Source organism: Thalassophryne amazonica, chromosome 11 (genome assembly GCF_902500255.1).
Source record: "Thalassophryne amazonica chromosome 11, fThaAma1.1, whole genome shotgun sequence".
In the NCBI taxonomy this organism is placed as follows: domain Eukaryota; kingdom Metazoa; phylum Chordata; class Actinopteri; order Batrachoidiformes; family Batrachoididae; genus Thalassophryne; species Thalassophryne amazonica.
Genome location: NC_047113.1, coordinates 54,754,081 through 54,774,965, shown reverse-complemented (window position 1 = coordinate 54,774,965; position 20,885 = coordinate 54,754,081). Strand labels below are relative to the sequence as shown.

The window sequence follows — 20,885 nt, the reverse complement described above, 5'->3', positions numbered from 1 at the left end:
GAGTGTTACTACAGCTTTAAGGACGGCCCACACTGGCGCACGGTGCGCCGCGCTCCGAGTGTCAGAGGACAAGTTGGGACATGCCCAGCTCTCCACAATTTCTCTTATACTCACTCGACTGGTAAGCCACTGAAAGCCGAGATAGGCATGTCCCAACTTGTCCTCTGACACTCCAAAACGGAGGTGTTCTTTGTCTCGCTCCATCAGCGGCTCCGTCGTGACGCGCGAAGCCTCTGCGCGGCTTTCCATGACAAAATCTCTTGTTAAAAGTGCAATCTGCCGGAAAATGGCTGATGTCCAGCTCTTGTGATAACCAGAGAAATTGCACACGACGGTCCCAGATCGACACAGCCATCCATTTAGAAATGAAATGGTGGTTTCTGCCTGTCGATCGTGGCTCGGAGCGCAGCGCGCCGTGCGCCATTGTGGGCCGTCCTTAAAGCGGTAGTAACACTCCATAATCTCTGTGAAGCCCATAAAATTTTAACCATGTGAATTTTCCGAATGGTTTCCAGCTGCCTGTCTCTAACAGTTTCTGAAAAAATTCTGATGGAACAAAGCCCAAATCATTCCACCATTTCCTCGCAATGAAAAAAATGACGAGGGGGTGGACCAGTGCTCACTCAAAGCCTGCCCACAGGCGAATGACGCAACCGACAGGCGCGAAAAAACTCACGCATGCGCACGAAGGTTCAAGCTTGGCTGACGTAAAAACATATGAATCAAATCCATATATTTTTTGCATAAAATAAAAAGGTCGGATACTTTTCTCACAGACCTCATACATGCACATACTTTTCCTTGTTCATGAGGTTTTAATTTGATTTCTTTTTCTGTTTTCTAGGTTTGTTTATTCCTTTACATACTTTGAAATTCTTTTTAAAAATTTTGCTGTACCTTTAAACAGCTGCAGGGCTCCATTGCTGAGAGACTTGTTTCTTCTCTCGTCTAATGTATTTCGTTGTAATGTTGACCATGTGTTAACATACATACGTATGACAAAAATAAAAATGAACTGATTGATTAATTTGTTAGCTGATAGCCACTCCAATATCTGGGGTATTTTCTTATCAGAAGGTCCATCATGGTGCATCTGGAGTTTGTAACATTATCAGTTTTTGCCTTTGACATTTTCTTTAATACAACACAACATTGTCTCATGGAGTCTAGTATTCATCAATTATTTTTAAATTAACTTTTTTTATTGATAATGTTCACTAATTGTTTGAGTCCTAATGATTGTGAAAATGAATGATATAATTAATGCATGTGGACAGTTGCTTCACACTAATTACTGTTAGGCATTGTCCAGTTTGCTGTCCTTTTCACAACCCAACAAGCGTCTTTACACTCCAAGCAAATCTCACCTTGCTCTAGAACGGCATGGGCCCCTTGTGGGAAAGACGGGGCCGTGGGCGTCTCCTCTTCCAGCCGGCTGGTCTGTGGCTCTGGCCGCCCCTCGTAGGGTTCTGTTGGACCACCTTTCTCACCGTAGCCATCTCTTCCAGTTCTCTGCCATGCTCTGTGGAGGTCATGGGACCTAGAGGACACACATGGAAGAGAATATAGTTAGATTCCTAAAATGGCCTCTGTTGTAGTAAATGTTATTTCATCACCTTATCTTATCCAGAGTGTCACATTTGACTGCGAGCCAAATCCACCCTGTTGTACAACAGTGTGTATCCAGATCTAAGCAGACGTTACATAGCTAATGGATCAGGAGGTATGTATAGATAAGCGTAGCGTGAGAGCATGTGAGCCCATTTAAGCCCACCCAGTATGGTAGATGGTGTGGTAGAACTAAAACTCAGCAGGTTGCACTCTGTCTGAGGTGAGGAACCCAAACCCTTGTGTCTCATGTCTTTGTCACTCTGCCTACAGATTACAAAAACCGCGCAGTACCACATCCTTTGGAGGTGCATCCTGTCGTAGTGTTAGAGGTGATCTCAATAGCAGCGAGCCTCTCAAAGGAAGTGGGATGTTTGTGTGACTGTGTTAGGTTAGGTGTGTGCACGTGTTTGTGAGAGATCCCAGATGTTCTCAATCAACTCAAAATAACTGTGACCTGTTAAGCCCCTCTTTTCCAAATGGTTTGGTCCATGTCTATAATCTTAAATGCTCCTGCAAACCCAAAGACATCCTGCTGGATTTTCAGTGTTATTTTATTGGAAATTTTCTTTACTAGTAATCACATATTTAATGTAGGTCATCTTTCACACTGCAGTTACTTTCCTGTTTCCTGTGAAATAGCGGTGAAAGCAAGAGTTTCTATAAACTAATGTCAATGTAAGGAAGTATGATAGTGATAAAGTATTGTAGGCATTACCTGGAATGTATGTTATATTACGTCATTATATATCTGAAATTATCATTCATTATAAACTATAATTCTGAGCTACTGTTATCTGATTAACGTGGCAAACAATTCAAAATAAGTGCGATGTTTGATATATTGATAAAACCTTCCAGCACAACACTCTGATGTGGTCTTCATGGACATGATAGTCTTATGGTATGTGCTAGCACATTAACACCCGCCACTACTTTACTTGATATTGCACTGTAATTTTCTGTAACTTAACATGGTAGGTTATAATGAATGAAAACTAAATTCCCAGCATTATCATGGAAACACCCAAACAACTTAAACAAATATGGCTGCTATTGATTACAGATCTTGTGTGGCTAGAAGATGGAAAATTTGTCCTTTTTATGGCATAAAAAATAAACTGTAGTGTGATAATATGTAGTCACAGGGCTGAAAAATCTCAGATTTCTGCTTTTTTTGCCAATTGCCTGAGTCATTTTTGAGATCAGTGTTGTCCTACAGGAACCGTTCAGTGCTGAATTTAGTGTTTTTTACATCAGGCACCTTGTTGGGCAGCTAAGAGGTTTTCGGGATTATAATATTGAGCTGTTGGTGGCATCACTCATGACTGTCTGCGTTTGTGTAAAATACGGGTTATAATGGTCCAATTCAATTCAATTTATCAAACTTATAGTGCGCAAATCATGACAGCATTGCCTCAACGTGCTTTACAGAAAACAACTAAAAAAACAAAACAAAATGGACCAAAAGATCAAAGAGCATAATTAAACAAATAAAAACACAATAAAATGTAAAAAAGTAAAAAAAAAGCATATACAATATGCTAATCATATAAAAGAGAAAACAATAGTCCGTTAATGATCATTCATTTGTTCTTTCAATATGCAAATGGAGCGGCTAATTCTGGTGCTAATATAAGCTAATGCTGTTTGTATTGCAGTGTCTATCTGGTGTTTAACATGCTAACTGACTTGCTAACTGTTACTTCTAGTTCAAGTTAATGTGCTTATTAAGCTAGCTCACTTTCTCAGTTATATTGTGTTTTGTTTATTGCAGATACCAGTATAGACTGAGTCAATCAGGAAAATTGTGAACTGACAGTACAGGCAGGCTAATTAATGCATAAGACAAACTGTAAACAGAACGCTACTAGAGGACTGATTCTAAATGAGGAAAATTGTTTTTTTTTCTCATTAAAGTGGGTGCTGTACCCAGTAATTTTTAGTTTCAGCTTTTTTCCTTTTTTACTACTTTGATCCCTGTAGTCAAAATGTAAAGTTCATACTTTTTAAAAATTGTCTCCTTTATTTGGAAAAAAAAAGAGAGAGAGAAGGAATTCTTGGACTGAATGATGAAATTCTGTGGGACTTCACTTTTTTGTGCTCGACCAACCTCCACCCCGAAAGTTAAATTGCAACCTATCTGCTGTCATTACACCCATTATGGGGCGCTGTGTAACACATAACTGCTTAGAAAATTGTGTTTTTTAGATCAGGCTTCAAGTTATGATGCAGATTTTGTATAATTTGGTAGAGTTTGTTGCAGGTCTTCTGAAAAGAACCATGATTGTTGTACAGTCAGTTTCCTGATCCACAAAAATGACTAGTTCAGCCAACTAACTTCCTGCAGATTTACTATACTTTGGTTTTGCAATGCGCTCTGGTTTGCACTTACAGTGAGAGGATGGAAGTTCTGTGATAAGTGTTGTTGGTGGTATGGTCTTGGTGTTGAGATATAGTTACATATATGTGTAAGTTTTGTATCAACTCCACAATGTGGAAATAGTCAAAACATTGACATCCAGTGCTCTTGCAACCTGATCAATTTGAACACGTGGCATTCCACCAACATGCATGAAATTTGTCTTGTTTTTTCTTTTCCAATGAAATCATATCATCTCTAGAATTAAGATAATTGTAATGTGGGCCCTCCCCTGTTTATTGTTTTATCATCATATTTCATAAGTAAAGGAAAAAAGACTGGGCAAGACACAGCAAAAATACATAAACATAAGCTTACTAGTATACCCTGTCTGCACAATGAAATGGCAGGGGCATTCTACATGGAATTTTGGCTGAAAAGGGCTACCATATCTCACAGCATTTCATAATTCAGCATCACAAAATACACATTAATCTATTGGTTCGTGATATTGTCACAAAAAGTGCCACATTTTTGTAATGGCAGCAAAAATTCATTCGAATACATACTGTGATGGGACCACAGAAAAAAAAGTGATGCAGAGGGTCTGGGGGGTTATAGTTAGGCTAGGGTTTGGGGAAAGGGCAGGGTTAGGTTATGGTCAGAATTAGGGGAAGGGGGAGGGTTCGTAAGATAAAAAATAACGTCATGAAAATGTGATTCATTTTGTGACAGGAGCACGAAAAAACTTGTGAGACTGGATTGGAAAAGGGGTAGGCAGATGTAGAGGCATGTGCCATTATTACTTTCATCAGAATGCTCACCCTTCCATATATTTCACTAAAATGTCTGATTTAAACACAAATAACTTACGTTTAGCACTAGACAGTGCCAGTTTCATCCCACCTTTTGCACAACTCTGGTACTACAAATGTTCAAATTGTTGTCATTGTCATGTTGCTTCTACTGATTAAAGAAAACGTGTGTATGGAAAAATAGTCAAGGAATTAAAAAAAAAAAAAAGAATTCCCTGTGCAAAACAAAAGCTAGTGTGGCTCACGCAGTACATTTACGGAACTTGGAAAAGACCAGCGCACACTGACGATGTCATCACAAGTAAGACATGGAAACGACAAGAAAAACATCATGAAAACTCACTAGTATTTTTGCTTTTTACGTCTGGGCAGATGCTCTGAGGTGCGTTCCAATATGCGGATGTGGCAAAAAAAAAAATTCAGGCTATTCCTATTTGCTTAGTTTACATTCCAGTTATGCTCGATATGAATTTGCATATTTTACACTGGTTGCCCTTCTTGTCACTACTTGAGAAGTACAAGGGTTTTTTTTGTGGTGGGAGGAGTGTCCAGGGGAAGGCCACTCAGACACCCGATGAACATGCAAACCAAACACAGAAAGGAACTGCGTACTTGTTGAATTGAACCCAGGACCTTGTTGCTATGAAGTCCAAGTGCTAACTACTGTGTCACCTATTTACAAGAATCACTTGATCCAGATCAGAAAGGATTAACATAAAGTATATCACGTAGAGAATTTGGGCAGCTTGGTGGCTTACAGGTTAGCATTGTTGCCTCACAGTAAGAAGGTCAAGGGGTCGCTTCCCACCTGGGGCCTTTCTGCATGGAGTTTGCATGTACTCGCCATGTTTGTGTGGGTTCCTTCAGGGTGCTCCATCTTCCTCCCACTTCCAAAGACATGCAGGTTAGGTGAACCGAAAACTCTGAATTGACTGTAGGTGTGCGTGTGTGTGTGAGAATGTGTTTGTCTATATGTGGCCCTGTGACAGACTGACATCCTGTCCAGGCTGCACCCCGTCTCACACCCTATGACTGTTGGGATAGGCTCCAGCCCCCTGTGACCTGTTTCTGTGAAGGTAATAAACAAAAGGAAATAAAACCCTTTTTTTCCTCATCCTACCCATCAAAAAGCCTACTGACATCACTCATGACATTCCAGTCTCCTCTGTGGAATAGCTTTCAACATTTTTAGAATTCCCTAGAGAATAACCCCTTAGGTTTATCACAACTTGGGTGAACAGAACGGCTTAAGATAAATCACCCGGTCAAGTGAATAGGTCGGCAAAAGGAGCAGAACTACTGAAAGCAGCAGTGGAGACATTTATAGAAGCTGTGAACGTGTACTTTAGATTCCCTTAATTTACCAGGTTTTTAGAGACATCTTCACTTGCCAACCTTCAACATACGACAGTTGCCAATATTTCTTTTTAACAGTATGTTAAATGAACAATGCCCAGCTATGACCCCAGTAATGTGACTTAACAGAAACTTTTAAATCTGCATTCATAACCTCTCCAGTGTGACCAAAACATCTAATCTTCTGTGAGTGGTAAGATGAAAGAGTTTGATTGGAGGGCACCTTAATACAGAATATCTGTAGTAATACAGTAAAATCTCTTTGCACCATTGGTGACTTCTTTGTTACAGCAATGGCGTGTTGAGAATGAGCTTCTTTCTTTTTTAAAGCTGTCACACCAATGAAGGGAAAAGGCCAAGGATGAACATTTTCTAATGTTTGAACAGTGAGTTATGTGACTATAGCAGATAGCATACTGATAATTTTCTGCGTATACCTCAAGTTTCATTGCGAAACCTTCTCACTCCATTTGTATATATCTCTCTAATGTGATTCACAGCTGACTAATATTAAGAATACAGTGCATCCAGAAAGTATTCACAGTGCTTAACCTTTTCCACATTTTGTTGTTACAGACTTATTCCAAAATGGTGGAATTTTTTCCATTCAAAATTCTACACACAATACCCCATAATGACAACATGAAACATGATTTTTGCAACTGTATTAAAAACAAACAACAACAACAACAAAACTAAGAAATCACATGTACACAAGTATGCACAGCCTTTGCCATGAAGCTCAAAATTGAGCTCAGGTGCATCCTGTTTCCTCTCATCCTTGAGATGTTTCCACAGTTTAATTGGAGTCCACTTGGGGTAAATTCAGTTGATTGCACATGAACTGGAAAGGTACACCTGTCTACATATAAGGTCCCACAGTTGACACTGCATGTCAGAGCACAAACCAAGCATGAAGTCAAAGGAATTGTTTGTCGACCTCCAAGACAGGATTGTCTTGAGGCACAAATTGGGGGAAGGGAGCAGAAATGTTTCTGCTGCTTTGAAGGTCCCAATGAGCACAGTAGCCTCCATCATCTGTAAATGGAGGAATTTCGGATCCACCGGGACTCTTCCTAGAGGTGGCCACTTGTCTAAACTGAATGATTGTGTGAGAAGGGCCTTAGTCAGGGAGGTGACCAAGAACCCGATGGTCAGTCTGTGACAGCTCCACCACTGTTCTCCTCTGTGTAGAGAGGAGAACCTTCCAGAAAGACAATTATCTCTGCAGCAATTCACCAATCAGGCCTTAGAGGCCAGACAGAAGCCAGTCCTTAGTAAAATGCACATGGCAGCCCACCTGGAGTTTGCCAAAAGGCACCTGAAACACTCTCAGACCATGAGAAACAAAATTCTCTGATGTTATGAGACAACGATTGAACTCTTTGGTGTGAATGCCAGCCATCATGTTTGGAGGAGACCAGGCACCATCCCTACAGTGAAGCATGGTGGTGGCAGCATCATGCTGTGGGGATGTTTTTCAGCAGCAGGAACTGGGAGACTAGTCCGGATTGAGGGAAAGATGAATGCAGAAATGTACAGAGACATCCTGGATGAAAACCTGCTCCAGAGCGCTCTTGAGCTCAGACTGGGGAGACGGTTCATCTTTCAGAAAGAAAATGACCCTAAGCACACAGCCAAGATATCAAAGGAGTGGCTTCAGGACAACTCTGTGAATGTCCAGAGCCCAGACCTGAATCTGATTGAACATCTCTGGAGAGATCTGAAAATGGCTGTGCACCGACGCTCCCCATCCAACGCTCCCCATCCAACCTGATGGAGCTTGAGAGGTGCTGCAAAGAGTAATGGGCAAAACTGTCAAAAAGATAGGCATCATATTCAAGAAGACTTGAGGCTGTAATTGGTGCATCAAAGTATTGAGCAAAGGCTGCGAATACTTATGTACATGTCAATCAATCAATCAATTTTATTTATATAGCGCCAAATCACAACAAACAGTTGCCCCAAGGCGCTTTATATTGTAAGGCAAGGCCATACAATAATTACGTAAAAACCCCAACGGTCAAAACGACCCCCTGTGAGCAAGCACTTGGCGACAGTGGGAAGGAAAAACTCCCTTTAACAAGAAGAAACCTCCAGCAGAACCAGGCTCAGGGAGGGGCAGTCTTCTGCTGGGACTGGTTGGGGCTGAGGGAGAGAACCAGGAAAAAGACATGCTGTGGAGGGGAGCAGAGATCAATCACTAATGATTAAATGCAGAGTGGTGCATACAGAGCAAAAAGAGAAAGAAACACTCAGTGCATCATGGGAACCCCCCAGCAGTCTAAGTCTATAGCAGCATAACTAAAGGATGGTTCAGGGTCACCTGATCCAGCCCTAACTATAAGCTTTAGCAAAAAGGAAAGTTTTAAGCCTAATCTTAAAAGTAGAGAGGGTGTCTGTCTCCCAGATCCGAATTGGGAGCTGGTTCCACAGGAGAGGAGCCTGAAAGCTGAAGGCTCTGCCTCCCATTCTACTCTTAAAAACCCTAGGAACTACAAGTAAGCCTGCAGTCTGAGAGCTAAGCACTCTATTGGGGTGATATGGTACTATGAGGTCCCTAAGATAAGAAGGGACCTGATTATTCAAAACCTTATAAGTAAGAAGAAGAATTTTAAATTCTATTCTAGAATTAACAGGAAGCCAATGAAGAGAGGCCAATATGGGTGAGATATGCTCTCTCCTTCTAGTCCCCGTTAGTACTCTAGCTGCAGCATTTTGAATTAACTGAAGGCTTTTCAGGGAACTTTTAGGACAACCTGATAATAATGAATTACAATAGTCCAGCCTAGAGGAAATAAATGCATGAATTAGTTTTTCAGCATCACTCTGAGACAAGACCTTTCTAATTTTAGAGATATTGCGTAAATGCAAAAAAGCAGTCCTACATATTTGTTTAATATGCGCTTTGAATGACATATCCTGATCAAAAATGACTCCAAGATTTCTCACAGTATTACTAGAGGTCAGGGTAATGCCATCCAGAGTAAGGATCTGATTAGACACCATGTTTCTAAGATTTGTGGGGCCAAGTACAATAACTTCAGTTTTATCTGAGTTTAAAAGCAGGAAATTAGAGATCATCCATGTCTTTATGTCTGTAAGACAATCTTGCAGTTTAGCTAATTGGTGTGTGTCCATTGGCTTCATGGACAGATAAAGCTGGGTATCATCTGCGTAACAATGAAAATTTAAGCAATGCCGCCTAATAATACTGCCTAAGGGAAGCATGTATAAAGTGAATAAAATTGGTCCTAGCACAGAACCTTGTGGAACTCCATAATTAACCTTAGTCTGTGAAGAAGATTCCCCATTTACATGAACAAATTGTAATCTATTAGATAAATATGATTCAAACCACCGCAGTGCAGTGCCTTTAATACCTATGGCATGCTCTAATCTCTGTAATAAAATTTTATGGTCAACAGTATCAAAAGCAGCACTGAGGTCTAACAGAACAAGCACAGAGATGAGTCCACTGTCTGAGGCCATAAGAAGATCATTTGTAACCTTCACTAATGCTGTTTCTGTACTATGATGAATTCTAAAACCTGACTGAAACTCTTCAAATAGACCATTCCTCTACATGTAATTTCTTAGTTGTTTATTTTGAATAAATTTGCAAAAAAAAAAAAAAAAAAAAAACCTTTTTCATGTTGTCATTATGGGGTGTTGTGAGGAGAATTTTGGGGAAAAAATAATTCATTTTTGAATAAGGCTGTAACACAAGAAATTGTGGAAAAATTGAAGCGCCGTGAATACTTTCCGGATGCACCGTATGAGCAAAAGCTGTGAATACAGTTGTGCTCATAAATGTACATATCCTGGTAGAATTTTTTATTTTATTTATGTTTTTCAGAGAATATGAATGATAACACAAATAAACATGTTTTGTCACTCATGGTTAGTGGCTGTGTGAAGCCATTTATTGTCAAACAACTGTATTTACTCTTTTTAAATGATAATGATAACAGAAACTACCCAAATTACCCTGATCTAAAGTTTACATACCCCAGTTCTTAATACCGTGTATTGCCTCCTTTAACATCAGTGACAACTTGAAGACTTTTGTGGTAGTTGTGGACGAGGCTCCTTATTTTCTCTGATGGTTAAGCTGCCCATTCTGCTTGGGAAAAGCCTCCAGTTCCTGTAAACTCCTGGGCTGTCTTGCAGGAACTGCATGTTTGAGATCTCCCCAGAGTGACTCAATGATATTGAGGTCAGGAGACTGAGATGGCCACTCCAGAACCTTCACTTTATTCTACTGTAGCCAGTGACAAGTTGACTTGGCCTTGTGTTTTGGATTGTTGTTGGAACGTTAAAGTATGTCTCATGTGCAGCTTCCAGCCTGGTGAGTGCAAATTTTCCTCCAGTATTTCCTGATAACATGCTGCATTCATCCTGCCATCAATTTTGACTGAGTTTCCTGTACCTTTGTAGCTCACACATCCACAAAACATCAGCAGTCCACCTCACAGCTGGAAGGGTCTACCTTTCATCATAGGCCTTGTTGACTTCTCTCCAAATTTTACGTTTATGGTTGTAGCCAAATAAGTTCAATTTCGGTCTCATCACACTAATGAACATTGTTCTCTGTTGTGTTTGGCGTATTGTAAGATGGATACTTTGTAGCATTTACATAGTAATGGTTTTCTTCTGGCAACACTGCCATGTAGTACATTTTTCTTCAAGTGCCTCCTTATTGTGCATCTTGAAATAGCCACACCACTTTTTTCAGAGAGTCCTGTATTTCAGTTGAAGTTATTTGTGTGGGTTTTTTTCCATCCCAAACAATGTTCCTGGCAGTTGTTGCTGAAATGTGTTGGTCTACCTGACCATGGTTTTGTTCCAACAGAATCCCTCATTTTCAACTTCTTAATTAGAGTTTGAACACTGTTGATGGGCATTCTCACCTTGGATATCTTTTTATATCCCTTTCCTGTTTTATACAGTTCAAATACCTTTTCTTTGACAATTATTTTGCTTTCCCTGACTCGGAAGTCAGAAACGTCAGTGCAGCACTGGATGAAAGATGCAAGGGTATGTAAGAAACCCAGAAACCCACTGACCTTTTATGCACACACACTGATTACAAGCAAACAGACAGTTGTTTGACAATAAATGGCTTCACACCACCACTAGCCATGAGTGAAAAAAATGATTTTGCATTATCATTCTTATTCTCTAAAAAATGGCCAAAAATTTAAAAATTCTGCCAGGGTATGTAAACCTCTGACCACAACTGTACATGTGCACAATATGGTATGAGTAGTGAGTGAGAAGTTTGGAGCCTGACCCAGAAAAGGCATGGTTCTCTATATTTTCCGTTCTGAGAAACCAGCATTTCTTAACATTGGACAAAACTTCACACATTCTCGAGAAATGTTGGTTTTCTCGGAATGTAAATCATGGACAATCACCCATTATTTTTTTCTGGATCAGGCTCAAAATTTCTCAATTGCCCCTCAGAGGTGTAAGGAGTTGTGTGAATTATGAGGAACTGCATCAGTACCACATAGTTCCAAAGATGCAGTCACGACCTGGAGCCGCGGTACCACCACAGGACACAGAGCGTCCCCGCCGCAGTCGCAGGGTGATTGGATCAGATTATTAATCTGCCTTTGCAAGAACAAAACACACTATCTGTAGGTGAACATTGGGTTAAGTCATGTGAAGCAGGGAGCTTTGTGCCTATCTTTGCATCTAGTCACAATAATCTGTGCATTATCCATCTGTTATTGTTGCAGATGTAAAATAACTGTGCAAAGTTCACAAGTTCTGGAGCCATCCACCTCATATTTTTTTTCCTCAGATCCCAGTTTGACAGAACAGAAGCTTCATTTTTTTTAATTTTTTGTGCAGTTGGGAGGCACCTACTTTCTGCCCTACAATGCTTTCAGCATTTAGACATACCACATGACTACAAGCTTTGCAGTATCTTACAGTGATCGTCCAACTGCACCTCGTGTTTGAGCGATGGACTGCTTTAACAGGTGTGAGTGTGTGCAGTCACACTCAGGCCATATGCACAAACATTACCCACACTAGACAGCAAAGTAATTGTACCTCAGCTCACACAACTCATTCGCTGTTCCTCTCTGGGTGGGTCTGGCTGTCATAACCCAGGTCCATAATGAGACAATTTAGATGTCTCCTGCCACCGCAAGCTGTCAGCCACTGTTTGGCACTGCGGTTTTGACGGGAGATCTGACATCTCTCAACTCATCCAATCAGACTACAGGGTAGGAAAGTATAATGAAAGCTGCTAAAAATAAGCCAGGCCCTGGTGATAACACTGGAGGTATAGATGAACTCCCGCCGCCTGTAAGGAAAGTGTGACAGATACATTGTCAGGCAGGCAGCCACATATAGATTGAATGCGGCATGTTCTGTTGCATCTGGATGAAACTTTTTTTTTTGATTGTTGATATGTTGCCGTCTTTATAAAAATAACTTAATTTTGGGGGGCGCTATGGTTTATCTTCGGCCCTCCATCTATGTTTAGCAACGCACCGTTTAATTAGCAACCCGAGGCTTTTGAGGGCTGCTAATGAAACAGCAGGTTGTTAACCACAGACGGAGGACAGATAATAAACCAGAATGTCCTCCAACATCATGTTATTATCATTATTATCACTTACACTACACAAGCACATACAAACCATATCCACTGTCACTCATGAAACAAAGAACATCTATTTACTCTACGGTCAGATAAGCTACAAATGAGAATGACAAGCAGTTGGCATTTGTTGCTTGATGGTCCTGCGGTGTGGCCAGCTCATGCTTACTAGGCATTACTGTGCATCATGTTTACTGATAGATTATAAAAGAAGGGGAAACATGACACTGTCCCTTGGGGTTTTTCTCTCCGTACATGACAGAACAGAAGTTTAATTATGTAGTTTCAGTAGACTGTGTGTCACGGCGATGTTCCTGTATTGACGCCTTTACGGTGTCAAATCTCGCGCGTAATCACGTTCTCACTGGGGAGGCCAAGATTTTGTTGTCAGTGTAAACAAGCATTTACGGCAACTTGTTTGCAACATTGCATCATTATGGAGGTGAGTTCAACCAAAATATGTCTTTAGGTGTTTAATTAAGATAATTGTGAGTCTTTAATGTGAGTTTTAGGGAAAAAAAGCAGGTTGCTGTTTGGGTTGTGTGTTGGGATCCGGTTGTTTTCGGGTATCCTTAAGAAATGATTCTATCCATCGACATCATTCGCCTTTTTGCTTAACAATTCCCTTATCGGTCCTTCAGAGTGGCCGTTGTTTTTGGGGATGTTGTCAGGAAAATGATCATTTCTCTACATTGATTCTAGACTCTGCATCGGGTCTGTATAATCAACCGTTTCTGCAGCACGGCTTTGCTTTGAACCTTGAACTAATGAAGCAGTGCTTCAATCATCGATCTACTGCTTCGTTGGTTCTTTATTTTATTTCGCTTTATCTTAATTTTTCCCCGCTAAAACCCTAAAGAGCATATGTCTGTTAGTAATATTTACCTTTTTTTATGTTAAACCGACCTGCTATGGTCTTCTGAAACAGTTGATAGATGTATTTTATAACTTAAAAACGGAATGCTAACGCGTTAGCATGTCTATGGCATTTTCAATGTTAAAGTTAGCATTAACCTGAGCCATTATCAAGCCTCCCTCCCCAGTGTGCAAAGGATTCTGGGATACTCTAAAACCATCAATTGCTAGTTAGCTTGCTAATGTCTCTGTAAGATGTCTTGTGAATCAATCAGAGGTGTCTGTTTACAAAGATAGGGATTTTTTAGATTTAAAGTGTTTATTTCTCAGTAACTGTCATAAAATATGAGGGGGAAAAGTCAGAGAGATTCTTACAGAATTACAGCTGTTGCCTCAGAGCATATCTTCCATCATATAATCCATCTTGGATTATTTTGTTGGACCGACCACCTGACGCATTTCACACTGATGTCATGCTGCCTTGAGTAATCAGTAATCCTGGGGCAGAGTATTACAGTGCATCCAGAAAGTATTTACAGCACTGTACCCTTGCTGTTTCACCTACAAGTGTGTTTTTATGCTGCTGTTGTTTAACTTTACAATTAGAAAAATATAAATTAAAAAACAAAGAAATAAGGGGGGGTTTCTGATGGGAGGTCCTGAGAAAGGCTAATGCTGTTCTGGATTGTTCTAATCATCCACTGAAAAAAGAGTTTGAGCTTCTGCCCTCAGGCCGTCGTTTTAAGGCTCCTATGAGGAGGACTAAAAGATTTCAGGTCTCGTTTATCCCTAGTGCAATTTTATTACTCAGTGGCAATTAGCCTTTGATGTTGTTTATTTTGCACTACTGTTGCTTATTTGCACATCCACATATTGCATTTTTGCAGTACTTTTGTTTTTGGTATGGACTCTGGATTGAATATTTGACATTGTATGGGTATTGTTTTCATTGTTTTTATTTTATTATTATTATTATTATTATTATTATTTTTTTTTTTTTTTGGGGGGGGGGGGGTGTCTTATTTTCACTGTTGATATTGTTATCTTTGTGTACCTTGTCCTTTGTGTGCTCCTGCTGCAACATTAATTTCCCTTTACGGGACAATAAAGAAATTCTGATTCTGATTCTGATTCTGGAGGTGTTGTGGGTGTTACTGCTGAACAAGTAACAGCCACATTGTGCAACAACACCACAGTATTTAAAAAATAAAAATAAAAAATCCCATCCCATAGTGGACCACATTATTGGACATTATTATCACTTACTGAGGCGTTGCTGGGCTGGTAGCATAGATTTACATTTACGCTACCTGTCTATACCGGCCCACACCAGCGGGCGGGTATTGCGATACTGCGGGCGGGTAATCATGCGCAACCCAAGAACTGTCCGCAGATGATAACATGAAAAGGCGAGAAGTGTGTGTTGGTCCCAATATGGATATTCCGGATGATTTTATCATTCGCCCTATTGACGTATCCCATAATCCCTTGTGCGCCAAAGAGTTGCTGCAGTCAAACAACATATAGAGAATCCACATGATGACAACTGTAAATGAATATTATACTACAAAAATGTAATTTTTTTTAATGCTTTTCGTCACATTAATAAGAGACTGCTGCATGATACCCTGAAAACTTGCTAAAACAATTTTAACAAATAATCCGTGTCTGTTACGTTTAATCTGCTTGGAATTGAATAAATGCAAACTGAATTTCAGACATATTATATATATTAGTCTGGAACAAAGAGGACAAACAGTGTTGTAAATAACAATAATCAAGACGTTAAAGAGCAAACTTCACTTTCCCCCAGAACAACATGAACAGGAAGTGATTGTAGGTCACAGCAACTCCCATTGAAAATAACGGAGAGACAGCCTGTGATTCTCACATGTTTACATAAAGAGTTAGATGAGGGTGAATATCTGTCATTTTGGGCGACTGGGCATGGACGTCGGGCCTCTGAAAATGCATACCGCCCTCCAAAAGCATGTTATTATATTATTGTCGGACTATCCATGATAAAATCATCCGGAATATCCATATTGAGACCAACACACACTTCTCGCCTTTTCATCTTTTCCTCTGCGGACAGTTCTTGGGTTGCACGCGCTATGACGTCATCAGTTTATGCACAGCGGGCAGGTATCCCAATGGAGCCGTCGTATGTAGTATTCAATCCAGTCGTATGTAGTATCCAGTCGTATAGTACTGGAGCCGTCGTATGTAGTATTCAATCCAGTCGTATGTAGTATCCAGTCGTATAGTACTGGAGCCGTCATATGTAGTATTCAATCCAGTCTCACGGATTGTCGTGATTCAGCAGCATAAAATATACATTAATCTATTGGTTTGTCATATTGTCACGAAAAGTGCAAAATTTTCATCATGGGAGCACAAATTCATTCTAATTAATTCTGTTATGGCTGCACGTAATTAAAAGTGCAGCAGGGGGGTCGGGTGGTTATGGTTAGGATTAGGGTTAAGGGTAGGAGTAGGGCTAGTCATAGTGAGTTAAAAAAACACCAGTCATGAAAATTTGAATCATTTTGTGACGGGAGGACGAACAAAAAAGTGAGACTGGGCTGGTAATATCATGTTTGATCTTTTCTCACAAGGGATTCTCATGTTTATGTTTGGATACTAAAATATCACAATGGACTGCAAACACATGTCAGGATGTCAGGTCATATCAGCCATCTTATCTCTGCTTCTGATGACCTTTGAGTCACAGATTTGCCCATCTTCTATTAACCAAATGTTGGTAATTCCCTAATTAAAGTTTAATAAAGGTGGAATTTCAGGAATGCCTGGAATATTATGGCTAATAGAATAGTGGGGATGGAAGGAGTGGAAGTGTTCAGGCGGAATAGTTTGTTACAGACTGGAAACTCTCCAGACTAATGATGAATAGCTGATTGGCTGCTCCCTAAATCCCCACCCTAGTTTCACCACCAACTCCTAATGTGATATCAGTTATGTTGTCTTTTTCAAACAGCCGCCACTCTGTCTTCTTATGGCCCAACAGAAAGTGCAATACTGACAGATTGCCCCTGTTGATTTTACAGCAGTCCATCAGTGGAGCCTGGAGAGACATACATCTTCTAGTACTTGTCCATTCAGTCAGACAAGAGGAATGGGTGTCCTCTGGTTTCACGCCAAGTTCATCAGCTGGCCTCGTGGCTGGCAAGAACAAATTGTATATCACAGTGATGCGTGTCAGTGCACAAACTCAGACAGCATGGCAAATGGGCCACAACTCCTTATTAATACTTGTAAAGCTGATTTGTGTGTACGGTGTGCCAAAATGACCGCATAACAAATGTCTGCAACACAGCGTAATGGTGTTTGTGCTGGCGAGGAAATAAGAGATTACACCATATTAGACTGTGAAACACTGCTAAAGAGCACTGTATTAATGATTTCAAATCAGCTGAAATAGCTGCACACACAACCAAACACAGTGACCAAAATGCAATCTTCACCGTGTTGAATTTTCTTCATGCCACCCAAAATTGATTTATTGTCCTATTGCGTCATATTGGTTTGTTTAGCAACCATGCTCTCGGGCACACACGCATCTTGACGTCAACACAGACGTCAGAAAGGGAAAGTGGTTAGTACAGGAATGAAGGTTTGTGACATCAAAAATGTGTAAGTGATGGAACTGAATCAAAGACCAAATCTGTCTATCAGTCTGTCTATATGTGTCATCCCTCTTATAGACTGGTGGCCTGTCCAGGGTGTACATCCACTTTTTCTTTTCGGTCAGGTCTGGGATCATGCGTTGGTTGTCACCCGACATCCCCACATCATCACCTCGGTGGATATTCGATTGTAACCACCCAGGTAGACAACCAGTTCATCCCCACATTCCAACAGTGCCTTGTATCTGCTGCAGCCAGGTGAAATGTGCTTTGCTTTTTACATGTGATACTAAATCGCCCAACCAGTCCACATGTGTTTAGTGGATCTGGAGAAGGCCTTCGACCGTGTCCCTCGGGGCACCCTGTAGGGAGTGCTCCGGGAGTACCGGGTCCGGGGTCCTTTGCTAAGGGCTATCCGGTCCCTGTACGACCGCACCAGGAGCTTGGGTCGCATTGCCGGTAGTAAGTCAAACCTGTTTCTAGTGCACATTGGCCTCCGCCAGGGCTGCCACCAGTTCTGTTCATTATTTTTATGGACAGAATTTCTAGGCGCAGCCAGGGTGTAGAGGGGGTATGGTTTGGGAACCACAGAATCTCATCTCTGCTGTTTGCGGACGATGTGGTTCTGTTGGCTTCGTCAAATCAGGACCTTCAGCGTGCACTGGGGCGGTTTGCAGCCGAGTGTGAAGCATCTGGGATGAAAATCAGCACCTCCAAATCCGAGGCCATGGTTCTCGACTGGAAAAAGGTGCTTTGTCCTCTTCAGGTCGGTGGAGTGTCCTTGCCTCAAGTGGAGGAGTTTAAGTATCTCGGGGTCTTGTTCATGAGTGAGGGACGGATGAAACGTGAGATCGATAGACGGATCGGTGCAGCATCTGCAGTGATGCGGTCGCTGTATCGGACCGTCATGGTGAAGAGAGAGCTGAGTAGAGTTCCGATCCTCACCTATGGTCATGAGATTTGGCTCATGACCGAAAGAACGAGATCGCGAGTACAAGCGGCCGAGATGAGTTTCCTCCTCAGGGTGGCTGGGTGCTCCTTTAGAGATAGGGTGAGGAGCTCGGTCACTCGGGAGGAGCTCGGAGTCGAGCCACTGCTCCTCCACGTCGAAAGGAGTCAGTTGAGGTGGCTCAGGCATCTTTTCCGGATGCCCCCTGGACGCCTCGCTGGAGAGGTGTTCCGGGCACGTCCCACTGGGAGGAGGCCCCGGGGAAGACCCAGGACACGCTGGAGGGACTCATCTCTCGGCTGGCTTGGGAACGCCTTGGGGTTCCCCCGGAGGAGCTGGGGGAGGTGTGTGTGGATCGGGAGGTCTGGGCGGCTTTGCTTGAGCTGCTGCCCCCGCGACCCGACTCCGGATAAAGCAGAAGAAAATGGATGGATGGATGGATGATACTAAATATCACCAAACACCTCTGTCTTCTTCAGCAACCTCCTGACTCCATAAACTATTTCCAGGCAAGTCTTGAAGTCAAAGGCAGAGGTCCGAGAAATGTGAATGTCACTATTGAGATACAACCCCAATTCCATTGAAGTTGGGACATTGCGTAAAGTGTAAATAAAAATGACTACAATGATTTGCAAATCCTCTTCAACCTATATTCAGTTGAATACACCACAAAGACAAGATATTTAATGTTCAAGCTGATAAACTTTTTGTTTTTTTGCAAATATTTGCTCATGTTGAAATGGATGCCTGCAACATGTTTCAAAAAACCTGGGACAGTGATATGTTTACCACTGTGTTACATCACCTTTCCTTCTAACAACACTCAATAAGCATTTGGGAAATGAGGACACTCATGACTGGGTATAAAAGGAGCATCCCCAAAAGTCTCAGCCATTCACAAGCAAAGATGGGGCGAGGATCACCACTTTGTGAACAACTGCATTTAAAAATAGTCCAGCAGTTTAAGAACAATGTTTCTCAGTGTTCATTTGCAAGGAATTTAGGGATTCCATCATCTACAGTCCATAATATAATCAGAAAATTCAGAGAATCTGGAGAACTTTCTACATGTAAGTGGCAAGGCCAAAAACCAACATTGAATGCCCGTGACCTTCAATCCGTCAGCCGGCACTGCATTAAAAACCGACATCATTGTGTAAAGGATCTTACCGTGTGGGCTCAGGAACACTTCAGAAAAACCATTGTCAGTTAACACAGTTCGTCACTACATCCACAAGTGCAAGTTAAAACTCTACCATGCAAAGTGAAAGCCATACATCAACAGCATCCAGAAATGCCGCCGCCTTCTCTGGGCCCGAGTTCATTTGAAATGGACAGACGTAAAGTGGAAAGGTGTGCTGTGGTCTGATGAATCCACATTTCAAATTGTTTTTGGAAATCATGGACGCTGTGTCCTCCAGACAAAAGTGGAGAAAGACCATTCAGATTGTTACCAGCGCAAAGTTCAAAAGCCAGCATTTGTGATGGTATGGGGTGTGTTAGTGCCCATGGCATGGATAACTTACACATCTGTGATGGAACCATCAATGCTGAAAGGTACATCCAGGTTTTGCAGCAACACATGCTGCCATCCAAGCAACGTCTTTTTCAGGGACGTCCCTGCTTATTTCAGCAAGAAAATGCCAAGTCACATTCTGCACATGTTACAACAGCGTGGATTTGTAGTAAAAGAGTGCGGGTAGACTGGTCTGCCTGCAGTCCAGACCTGTCGCCCATTGAAAATGTGTGGCACATTATGAAGTGCAAAATATGACAACGGAGACTGCGGAGTGTTGAACAACTGAAGTCGTACATCAAGCAAGAATGGGAAATAATTCTACCTACAAAGCTTCAACAATTAGTGTCCTCCCTTCTCAAACGCTTATTGAGTGTTGTTAGAAGGAAAGGTGATGTAACACTGTGGTAAACATACCACTATCCAGCTTTTTTGAAACGTGTTGCAGGCATCCATTTCAAAATGAGCAAATATTTGCATAAAAACAATAAAGTTTATCAGTTTGAATATTAAATATCTTGTCTTTCTGGTGTATTCAGTTGAATATAGGTCAAAGAGGATTTGCAAATCATTGTATTCTGTTTTTATTTACATTTTACACAACGTCCCAACTTTATTGGAATTGGGGTTGTATGTGAATCTGCAAGCATAAAACTTTTGCCACATACAGATACACTTACAATGGCTGACCCGTCAATCAGCTTCTCAAATGCTGCAATCACAGTATCCACTGAGTCAGCAAAGTTCCAAGCATCATCCAAAAAGTCAAGGTCAGTGATCTTTTCCTCGTCGACAAAGGCACATAAGCCTTACCTTTCTTTCCAAATCTTTCCTTGTATGTGATCAGCACTACAACATGGCCAAGTCAAGAGTGCACACCTCCGCCAACAGCTAATATCATAACCAATCAGCAATCAGATTCTTTTCTACCACCCCATCTAGCCTCTGTGTACTTATGTGGGGACTTTAACACTGGAACTCCCAAGGACCTGCCAAATGGCAGTTATACCTTTAAATCCCAAGGCGCTGCCAAATGGCACTCCCTGGATTTACATCTCAATGACCCCCTTTCATGAGCTAATACACAGTAGCACCTTATTCAGCTTGCGCATTTGTCCTCTTTGTGTCAGCAAAATAAAAATTAGTTTCAGTTGC

At 41.4% G+C, this 20,885-nt stretch overlaps 1 protein-coding gene across 1 annotated transcript in view; it reads right to left on the bottom strand.

The window, feature by feature from the left end:
* apln (apelin) overlaps positions 1-20,885 on the bottom strand; it is a 50,704-nt gene that overhangs the window by 11,543 nt on the left and 18,276 nt on the right. Inside the window, exon 2 of the mRNA XM_034181753.1 lies at positions 1,368-1,540. Within this exon, the coding sequence (XP_034037644.1) occupies positions 1,374-1,540 (167 nt within the window). The 3' untranslated portion in view covers positions 1,368-1,373. The remainder of the gene's footprint in view (positions 1-1,367; positions 1,541-20,885) is intronic.